At 39.8% G+C, this 12,015-nt stretch overlaps 1 protein-coding gene across 1 annotated transcript in view; it reads left to right on the forward strand.

The window, feature by feature from the left end:
* ltbp1 (latent transforming growth factor beta binding protein 1) overlaps positions 1 to 12,015 on the forward strand; it is a 144,001-nt gene that overhangs the window by 89,862 nt on the left and 42,124 nt on the right. The window contains 2 exon segments of the mRNA XM_042501812.1: positions 1,511 to 1,633; positions 9,786 to 9,953. Coding sequence (XP_042357746.1) covers positions 1,511 to 1,633; positions 9,786 to 9,953 — 291 coding nt within the window.

Raw genomic sequence — 12,015 nt, forward strand, 5'->3', positions numbered from 1 at the left:
GTTATGTAGCACATAATGACCATGATGCATCTGTGGATGTTAATGAGGTTGTTGATCGATACCAGTGCTGAAGCCAGCTGCTGAGGTTTCTGGATTTCAACATGTACCACCTCTGTACAGCTGCTCCAAGATGGAGGACGAGGAATGTCCCAAAAACATTTCAGCTTCAGAGCTGTTGTTCAAAGTTGGAAAACAGATGACAAAAAGTACCATAAAACATCTGAATGGTAGCATATTATCTCTTCTAGAATGTGGATGTAATTAATGGTGATATATTCTAGAGCTATGACATACCTGAATTGTAAAATTCTACAATTACATTTTACAAAAATTCTAGATGTTTAACATTTGAAAAATCCCAAAATTCTACAGCTAACAAACATTTGCAACTTCAATTCAATTCAATTTTATTCATAAAGCCCATTATCACAAATCACAGTTTGCTTCAGAGGGCTTTACAACATATTACATCCCATACATATTACAGCCCTATAATGGGGAAAACAATGGTGAAACTTCAGTAAGAGCAACTGAGAAGGGATCCCTCCTCCAGGACTGACAGATGTGGAATAGATGTTTTTGAAGAACAGTAAAATTACAGTAGAGGCCAAATTAATTATTCATTACAGTTCTAGAATGTTGTATTACAATAGTAGAATGACATTAGGTCTTGATTATTATAGTTCTACAATGTTGTGATGCAGCTGTAGAGTGTTGTTAGTTCTAAAATATAATACCTCTAAAATGTCATAGTTCTAGAATGTTATGATGCAGTTGTAGAATGTCAGTTCTAGAATGCTAGGGTTCTAGTTCGTGTTAGTTAGTTCAATGTTGTAGATTGTTATAGTTCTAGAATGTTATGATGGCACTGCAGAATGTTACAGTTCTAAAGTCGTAGGGTTCTAGAAAGTTATGGTTGTAGGATGTTTTAATTCTAGAATGTTATGAAGGAACTGTAGAATGTTAGTTCTAGAATGGTAGGGTTCCATTAAGTTGTAATGGATTTATAGAATGCTACAGTTCTAGAAATTTAATAGTTCTTGAAAGTTATGATGCAGTTGTAGAATGTTACAGTCCACAGCACTCTAGAACTATAACATTCTAGAACTGTAACATTCTACAGTTGCATCATAACATTCTAGAAAAATAATATCCTAGAAATGACGTCATTCTACAATTGCAAAAAAATATTTTAGAACTGTAACATTCTACAATTGAATCATAACTTTCTAGAACAGCAACATTTTAGAACTAACATCACTTGTAGAATTTTACAGTTTTAGAATGTGAGGGTTCTAGAAAGTTATGATGCATTTATAGAATGTTGCAGTTCACAAGATTCTAGAACATTCCACCAGAAATTAAAACTGTATTTGTGTACTTACAACATGTATATCATGTTGTACGTACATTTATTTAAAAAGTAGTGAAAATGTCTGTTCCCATGCTTGCAATGAAAATTTCAAAATTCCCTGGACTGATTGTATTTGTTGTTGTTGTTGATTCACAGATTTCGATGAGTGCCAGGTGCAGGGTGTGTGTCCCAATGGAAACTGTCTGAACACTGTGGGCAGCTACAGGTGCATGTGTAAACCCGGTTATGTCCCTGACCCCACGCTTACAACATGCATATGTAAGTCCTTTTCTCATACAAAAGCTTTCCTATATGAGTTTGATATTTCCCATCACTTAACAACACAAGCAATATGGGAAATATAAGGTTTATTATCTCCTCCTGCCACCTGCTCCAAAGGTACAGCAGCAAAGACTGCTGTGAATGTGTGTTTGATGGTATGCATATGACCACAGTGCATGGATGAAAGCATGGTATTCATTGTATAATCTGACTCCCCCTAAAGCATGTACTGCAAGGCAGAACATATAACCCAACCCATCTCATGGCTCTCATGTGAAAGCAGCAGGGCAGAGAGGACAAGGGGAGACAGGAAGAGATCAAGTAGATAATCTGGGGAACAGAGAGAAGAGTAGTTAGAAAAGCAACTGTTCATGCACAGGGGCCAAAGTCATCAATCTTGAACATGATAAATGAGCGATGTTTGTCATCAATTTTCTTCAGTCTTGACATGCTGTGAGCATGTGTTCCCTGTTTTTACAGTGCAGCAAGTTTCTGTGTATGTTTGCCAGTGTGTGTGTGTGTGTGTGTGTGTGTGTGTGTGTGTGTGTGTGATAAAGTGGGGTTGTAAAAGGGTGCTGTCCTCTTTTAGCTCATGGCCTATGAAAGGCAAGCAGAAAAGTGTTTAAAAATTCAGTTTAGTTTGGTTTATTTGTACAGGGACAGTGCACAATAAATAATATTGCTGCAAATGTTCCTGAATTATCCAAAAGGCTGGTTTTCACTGGTAGTCCTTGGCCAGATGTTAAAATAGACTTCTTAACAGTAAAAGAAAAAAAACAACAAAAGATAAAGAAAAAACAGAATTATAGCTATGCAGCAATGGGTCGAGGCCAGGCATTTTCAGCAGCAACAACTCTGCAGTAGAATGTGCATTCTGCATCACATGAGGCCCAAACTCGTAACCTCTGACAAGGGCAAGTCACTATCCCAGCGAGCTTGTTTTTTTTATAACAATAACAACATTGAGGAAAACAAGAAGGATCGGCTGCTTTGCTGCCTGGTCCCTGATGATTAAAATCAGGTGTAAGCATAAATGTAGTAAACCATTAATGAAATTGACATGTAAATGCCCAGACGGACCAAAACAACATCAAAGAACTAGTGGTGACAAAGGTGGACTATTGTGTCACCTCACCTGTTTCTTGACCAGAAATCTGATATCCCAAAGGTATTTCTTCAAAACTGTCATTGATAGAGGAGCTCCTCTTTCTGTTTAACTCACTGTATGAGGTACACAGCACGTACCACCAGAGCTCAGTCTCTGGTCTCTATTGGTGGAACAGCTGGTGATTGCTTAAATAGTGGACTCACTAACTAGATTACTAACAAAAGTAAAAAAGTAGCCAAGATGGTTTCTGTTGAGTTTGAATGAAGTGTGTTTCATCACCACCAAAAGCTGAATTCAAAAGGTCTCATTTTGTGGATTTCTATTGTGTATTTATCAGTTTGATAAGCTGAAAGTAATTAGCGCCACTCGCTGGCACATTGAAAAAACAACCTGATGTTGAAAGATTAAATGTCATTTACCGTGGGCTAACAAACAATAACAAAGTACAAACCGTTTCTGCTTAAGAGCTCAGTGTCTAAAAAAATAATCTCACCTGATGCAACAAGTTTGTTATGCTCTCACACCTTCTATACAGCTGTTTGTTTGCTTTCGTCACCTCTTCATGGTGCACTGAGAACAGTCGATCAGAACTACTTCATTGACAGATGGGTGCTGCCCAGTCTGACAATGATTAATCATGCTGAATCAGCTGGAAAAAAATGCAGGGCCAACTTTGCACACTGCAAAAACTAGGGCGGTTAAAGATTTGTCTTTTCCTCTTCATTTTATGCAGCAATTATAGTATAAACCATATATATTCTCAAATAAAAGCTGGTAGTCTAATATTTTTGGGAGCATTGTCCTCACAAACAAATAAATGATGGATAATCTCCTGGGGCCAGTTATATAATGTGCATGCTAAATAACCATAATGCATTTTCCCATCACTTTAATTTCATTAATTTAACAACACAATCATGTTATTTTCAAGACAGCGCTGTTCTGGATTTTCTATCCAGTGTTATCCTATTTCAGTCACTGTGGGTGTATGTGTGTGAAACACAAGACATCCATCCCAGCATTTTGAAGTGATGGAGTCTGATTACACAGCACAAACGTTCTAATCTGGGATTAAACATACTGGAGTTAAAGATCTGTATGGTCTGTAAAGCATCACTCCAGCATCTCTCCCCAGAGCCATCAAATACACCATGTTTTTAAAGACCTTAAAACTTTTTGTTCAGGTTTGATGGGATGCACCTAATTTGCATTTTATTTGTTGTGATATTTCTAACATTGACCTCAAATTCCCTTGATTCAGAAATGTAATGATTATGTTAAATTATCACAGTGAGCTAAATAATCCTAGTCAGGAGAGTTTTTAATGATAGCATCAGGCCTACCTGTGACTTTTGCCACTCATGATGAGCTACTTCAACTGTCCATTTATTCTAAATGCTTCTACGTCAGCAATAGCTGTGGCTGAAGGTATCATATCTTCAGGATGTTCTTAAATTCTCTTGAGTGCGATATCCCAAGAATGCCATGAAAGAATTTCTTCAAATTTAGCACAAATGTCCACTTGGTATCACAGACACTGATTAGATTTTGGTGGTCACTGTGATCTCGTGTCCATCTCATTCTCCTTCATGTGACATTTCAAGGAGGCTGCGAAGGAGTTTTCTTGAATCTGGCACAAACATCCACTTGGACTTTAAAATGAGCTGTTTAGAATTTAGTCATCAAAGGTCAAGGCCACTGTGATCTTGCATCCATCTCATTCTTGTGAACATGAAGGCCCTCAGAGACTTTCCTTTAATTTGCCTCAAACGTCTACTTGACTGAGGCTGAACTGATTAGATTTTCAAGAATTCCTATACCACTTTATGACAACATTTCACACAAATGTCTAATAGGATAAAATTATAGTGGTAATATTTTATATCCAAGAGGTTAAAGGATAACTTTACTTTGACATCATAATGTTTTCCTGGTCAGTACTCAACACCATAATTTAGGAATAGAAGGGGAGACTTGAGGGGAGATTTGGACAGACACTGAATTGATGACACACTCCAGGGTGCTCAACCTGTGCTTATCTGAGATCTTCTGTGCTGTCTGGTTTGGATCTTTGTGGAGTGTTCATGTCTTAGAATATGTAGTTTCTTTGTAGCACCATCCATATCTGATGCATTATCAACTTACATGGCTAAATAGAAGTCTGGACAGACATCAATGTAAACTGCATCTGGTTCCTGGACTTGCAGAGGCATACAACTGCCGGTTTGCCACTTATCTGAGTCCAGGTGGTGGTGAAAACAGTCTGTATTTGGCAAAATTCTTGTCGGTGGAACGTGAATATCCTCCCACGACCCTTAACTGAATATGCAAGGTCTGCTTCAATCATGTTAGGATCTTGACATGTCCGTTTGGAGCATTCCAAGGTCTCGAGCCTGAGGTAGCTTATTTTAGAGGACTCGTTTCCGCTTTTTCCCCATTTAAGTTTCCGTTTTTTCCTGATTTAATTTTCCCCATTGATCAAACATTGACTCCCTCATGATGAAATCTATACCATATCATCATGCTGCAGCAGTAGCTCAGCATTAAGACCGAAGAGCTTACTTTTTGTCTCATCGACCTACAGACACATTTTCCTGATGTCCTCATAGTCCTTAAACTATGTGCAGTTTGGCAAACTCCAGTATGGCTGTCATCTGCCTTTTACTCAGCAGACTCTCCATCTACTCACTGTGAAGGCCAGACTGGCAGAGTGCTGCAGGGTTGGTTTTCCTTCTGACAGGTTGTCCCATTTCTGCAGACAAAATCTGCAGCAAGAGGCCATTGATTTCTTGGTTACCATCCTGACCAAAGCCCTCCCTGCCTATTGACTCATTTTGGGCAGACAGCCCACTGTGAATTAGAGACTTGAGGGTTTCAGACTTCTTCCATTTCACAATGATGAGAGTTCACTATGCTCCTGGGAACTTTAAATGTTTTTTATACCTTTCCCTACAACGCCACAACGTGTTTTATGAATAATATGGACATATGCCTTTGTAAATCGTAGTGGACTGTGACTGTCAATGGTGACACCTCAAGGACAATCAAAGGAATCAGGAAGCATTAATGAAATAGTTCAACAGTTTCACAAAAATGCTTATTTGCTTTTCTTCTACGAATAAGATCAGAAAATGGACATCAATGTTATATTAATTAGAGTTCCAGTGTGTAGGATTAAGGGGCATCTATTGTTAGAAATGAAATATAATATTCATAACTATGTTGTCATTAGTTTATAATTACCTGAAACTAAGAGCAGTTGTGTATTTGTTACCTTAGAATGAGCCATTTATCTCTACATACAGAGCAGGTCCTCTTTCACGAGTTCCCTAGGTTGTTCTACAGTAGCCCAGAAGAGACAAACTAAACACTGGTTATAGAAAGAGCCATTTGTGTTTACAGTTTGGTCACCATAGTTCTCCCTACATGGCACATGTTAGAGGTGTGAGTTCTGTAACCTTGCTGCAAGCTTCCATTAAATCCTACACACTGGAACTTTGTTGTTCATTAGTTATGGAGTTGGAGACAGTAGGCAGTAAGCCTAGCTAATCATAAGGAATGAAAACAGGTCGAGAACACCTCGCCTTGCTCTAACAAAGTTCATTTTTTTCCAACCAACACCTGAGAAGGTCACACAGCAATGTAGAAATTACAATTACTTTTTTAGGGAAAGTTACAATGCTCTGATCTGTCTATTTATTACAAAGAAAAAGGAGTTGCACATTAGGTTTGTTAGTCACTTGATGGTCCAAACATCAACTGAACTCAGAGGGCTTTACAGTGTACGACATCCCTCTGCCCTTAGACCCTCACATCACCCAAGGAAAAACTCCCGAAAAAGAACCCCTGTAACGGGGAAAAAAAAGAGGAAGAAACCTCAGGAAGAGTGGTAGAGGATGATGATGATTTGCAGATGACGCCATCATCATCGGCCGTATTACAAACAACAATGACAGTTCATACTGGGAGGAAATCAACAGTCTTGCAGAGTGGTGCACAGAGAACAACCTGCTGCTCAGCGTCAGTAAAACCAAGGAGCTGATTGTTAATATTAGAAAGAAGGAGGTAAAGACACACACCCCTGTCTACATCAGTGGAGCTGAGGTGGAGCAGGTCAACAGCTAGAGGTTCTTTGGAATTACTATCACTGAGAACCTACCATGGTCATCACACATCACCACCCAGGTTAAAAAAAACACAGAAAAGACTCTACTTCCTACAGAAACTTAGGAAGGCTAAATTCCAGAGCAAGATCCTGTTTAACTTCTACAGAGGAGCAATGGAAAGCATACTGACTGGAAACATCACAAACTGGCCTGGTTCGTGCACGGCCCAGGACAGGAAGGCTCTACAGCAGGTGATTAAAACTGCCCAGAACATCACTGGTTCCCATCAGTGTTGCCAACTTGGTGACTTTGTCTCTTTCTCTAGGACTTTCTGGACCCCCTTGGCGACTTAATTAGTCAAAAGCAAACAGCGACAAATCTAGTGACTTTTTCTGGACATTTGAGGAATGATTGTGCTGACAGAGCTCTGCAAAAGCATCCAAACATATCCCGTTCCGTGGTTTGCATTACAACCAAACTCACGACAGTTGAACACAATGAGGGCGGCTGCTGTCTCCTCTTCCTCACCTCTTACTCACTACTTATGCAGCCAGTCTGACCAGCAGCCCCGCAGTCCCAACCTGCAGCGGCCTCTGTGACTGCTCTGAGAGCTGCCTACCCTTCAAATGAATCACACATGCACAGACAACGATTTTGTACAGCTACAGCAGAGCCCTTGCTCAGTACATTTTTGTCGATGTATATTTTGTTCAAATATTCACTTTTTTAGTGACACATTCCAAAATCCCTTACACAGTTCACTCTGTCTCAGTCAGTCTCCCTCACACACAGTTCCTCTGGCCAAATATAAGACCACGTTGTTTTGCGCTACATTCATTAGGTCACTAAAAAAGACAAGAAAAAAGCTAACGTTATAGTTATATGGCAACAAAAACAAATTTGTAAATAGGTAAATAGTTTGTTTGTAAACTACCCAGTCAGCCTTTTGTATTCATTTAGCCTCTTTCAGAATTACATATTATGCAAATTAGTCGATTACTTCATCTAGCTACATCTAGCTACTTTTTGGAGAGCCAACTGCTACTTCCCTTACAGAGGAGTTGGCTCAGATACAGAAGTATCCACTGCAGAACCACCAGACTACAGAGCAGCTTCTCTTCACAGGTTGTGACACTCCTCAACTCCTCCTTTGACGCCAAAAAGATGTAGCAGGATTTATGATCAACTTAAATTTAATTTCTTCTTATACAACGTTTAAGAAAAATGACAATAAATCTACCTTGTACCCTGTACGTTGCTTGCTAGCACATTAAACTAAGATGGCTAACATGGTAAACAGTGTATCTGCTGAACATTAGCATGTAACCACTGTCAGTGTGCCCATGTTAGCATTCTAGCATTAGTGTTAAGCTAAGGCCTGCTGTGCCCAACAGTCTCTGTTTGGGTATATATTAAACATACACACACACAAAGTGTGACTTACTTAACTGTAGTGTGCTGGTAGGCATATATCTTTGGACAAGGCTAAGCTAGCTGTTAGCGCCTGACTCCATAGGTCAACCAGTAGACTGTGTATAGGCTTAAGATGGATGGCATGACAACTGCTTAAAGGTGACACAAAACTATCTTCTGTCCTGGTGCCTGGCTGCAGTATAGGTCATAAATTCTGATAAGTTCTGTTTTAATAATATATTAAATTATACAAAAGGGGGCTTTTCCACCATGATTGACAGCTGAGACAGCCAATCCATGCACTCACATTCAATGGAGCTGCCCGCGATTGGTCGGACGGGTATTTTGGCGGGAACTCCCCCACTGTGGATAATACCACTATGTAGACTCCTGCTCTCAGTGACATCACCATCACAAGGTGGCAGCAGCCATATCTGGGATATTTTAACCTCACATCAGCATAGTGGGGGTAAGCGGGGGCATGTCGGCCATCTTTATATTCGTTATATGGTGGGAACTCAATACAGTTGAGATTGCCTCTGCTCAGACTCTGGCTCCAAATAACACCACCAGGCAAGATGGCAGGAGTCATATCTGTAGTATTACTTTTTTGTATGAGAGGAGGACATGGAGCCGCGTCGTCCATCTTTATATACAATCTATAGGTTCACCGCCCCCCTGACTCCAACGCCAAACTCAACACACAGACTTAAAACTGGTCAAAATCTTTTCATCTCACACTCAAGAAGAAAGTGAATATGTGATTTTTCCAGAATGTTGAACCCTTACAACACAAGAGTGCAACAGATAATGGCCTAAATTCTGCGTGTGAATATGTGAAAATATGCAGCATTAAACTACAAGCTAATAGAAAAAGCTTCGGTCAAACTTTCATAACAGCTATTCCTGATGTTTTGCAGTCTGACCACCTGTTGGGAGAACAGGTCAAGTATTTTGCCAGTAATTGAAATGATTTACTCCAGGTAATGACTTTGGCAAACAGGGAAATTTGAACCAATCATTCTGGGTTCCCTGTAAAGGTCATTATTTTGTTTGTGTTCCAATTAGAACAGCTTCCAGTTTTGTAAGAATATTGGATTACACCACAAGATTGAAAAAAAAACACAAACTGAGCCAAAACTCTCCTGCATGCCTTCACCTTGACTTTGATAGTGTATAATGCATTTGCATGAAATGGTTTCTTTTCCTTCATGTTGCCTGTGCTTTGAATGTGTTTTGTTTTTTGTGTGTCTGGCTTGAACTGTTTAATTGTAGTTGTTTTCTTCTCTATGCACCCGTGTTGTTTTAAAAATGTGTTAGGCGATGTGTGTTTGTGGCAGAAGTTTGTTTAGGTGAGAAAGCAAAATTTCTTTGGTGAAGGGGACCTCTTTATTTCTCCATTCTCTGTTCTCTCTTTCCCCTATGTATGTGTCTCCATCACTCTGGTGCACCACTTCCTGCATTCCCTTCCACCTCCACCTCCACCTCCTCCTCCTCCTCCTCCTCCTGCGCTCCTCTGTAGCCAACACACCTGCCATCCAAGAGGAGAAGGGGGCTTGCTTCCGTTTGGTCAGCTCAGGGAGGCAGTGTTTGCACCCAGTGGCTACCCAGCTGAGCAAACAGCTCTGCTGCTGCAGTGTGGGCAAAGCCTGGGGCCCTCGTTGTGACAAATGCCCCCCTCCAGGAACAGGTAAGGCCCCAAGCCACGTCAGACACTGACCCTGTCTCTATAAGACCCCAAACCTTTCTCATGTATGAAGAGAAGAGAATGCCAAACACCCTTGGATTTTGCTGTGTAGCTTGGCCTTATATATAGCTTGTTGTCAGTGCAGTCATATAATCCTGATGATGCACGAAAGTCCGATGGGGACAGGAAGTTAAGAGCACTGGAGGGGAATTGTTGGGAATGGAGGAAAGTGAAAATGTTAAAGCCTTGTATAGACCTGCATGTATCAGATATCATCAGAACATTACTAGACTAATTGGATACACACTGTGGAAAAGTGACTTTTCCCACGGCTTGTACAATTTGTCTGGCGTGCAGGTGATCGATATCACAAATTACTTAATCCTGCAGATCTCCTACTACACAGTGAGCCAAGTTAAGGTGTACAAGAGTCTTGACGCTTAAAACTATTTTGTGTGTGGCTGGTCAACAACATTGGATCGAAAACAGAATTGAGTGACTGCTGTCTTGTTTTGCCCGACTGTGTATATTTAGTTGAGAATCACTGTCTTTTTATATTGCTGCTTCAGCTCTAACTTTACATAGACGGATGCAGAACTAGCATCAGGGTATGCGCTAGCTGGCTAACTGTAGCTATCATTTTTTACTTTGTTTTGTTAGGTCAACTGTTCTCAGAGTTTTTCAGGAACACAGCTGAAAATGTGACATACGAAACATAAGTGAGCGTTGTCTGATTCCACTCCTCAAGACATTGGATGGAGGGTTTTAATCCATGTCTGCTGTCGTTTTCTCCATGAGTTTTTTTCAACTTTTCACCTTTATGTGTCACTACTTTCCAGACTCAAAAGTAGTTCTTTTTTTTGCTAATTTGACTGGTTGGGACAGCCATAAACAGCACAAAACTGGCATTTTTATAGCGCTTCTCCATACAGAAATCCCTTCCTCCCCCCATCTGCAGTTCTTTGGGGTGATGTGATGTGTGGTCATGTGCAAACAACCTATTAGCAAAGGTTTGTACCTCAATGCAACACATAAACCCTTTTTCACACTTGTGCTGGCATGGCTTGGTTTGGTTTGAGTAGATACATCAGCCCAGAAGTGAAGCAGCAAAATTAGGAAATGTTGAGTTTTCGCTAGATCATTCTGTCCATCATTCAACCACTTTGATCCAGGTTAAACTATGTTTTTATCCAGCACCAATTGTAATTTGCCTAATGGTTTATGACTAAATTCCTGCAGAACTAACGACATACTCATCAGCCTCACATTTGCTTTTTGTTTAGTGTTAATTTGCAAATGTTAGTATGCTAATACATTAAACTAGATGAGTGAAAATGGTAAACATTACCTGTTAATCATCAGCATGTCATTTTAAGCATGTTAGAGTGCTGATGTTTAGCTGAATCACTGCTGTGTCCAAGTACAGCCTCAGAAATCCACCAGCATGTCTTTAGACTCAAACTCAAAGCTTGTAACGCCTGCACACTTAATCCATGCAACACAAGTTTAATGAAGACTTCAATTGGATCCTACTTGGATCTTCGTCAAAAGATCAAAAGGTCATTGTTTTCATCAAACTTGTGTGGCATGGAGTAAGCATGGAGGAAAAAGACCCATTGTATGTTCCATTCTTTTATCCTTGATACACTGCCTGCACGGGCTTCAAAGACTGGCTAAGGTGATACTTTGCTACTTTCTTGTTTATCTTTATTTCATTTTTCACACAACTTATTATATCAAGTCATTGTAGTTGCATTCCTAAGAAGCCTGTGCATTTTCATGTATTTTAAAAGTTTTATGGCAGGAACTTCATCACCTCATGGTTTGGCATAAATATATTTGTATATATTTATAATCGTGGCAGCATGCATGAAGATCTAGACCTTTTCTATGCTGATATTCTACAATTAAAGTGCTATCCATCTTAAGTCCCATGGCAGGTTGATTTTAAATACATAAAAACATACTTGAACATGGCCATCACAACACATTCAGTATGAGAGGTAACAATGAAGGCATAGTAACAACAGTAATAATAGTCTTTACACTAATGGACAAAGACGCA

This window comes from Plectropomus leopardus, chromosome 15 (genome assembly GCF_008729295.1).
Source record: "Plectropomus leopardus isolate mb chromosome 15, YSFRI_Pleo_2.0, whole genome shotgun sequence".
NCBI lineage: Eukaryota > Metazoa > Chordata > Actinopteri > Perciformes > Serranidae > Plectropomus > Plectropomus leopardus.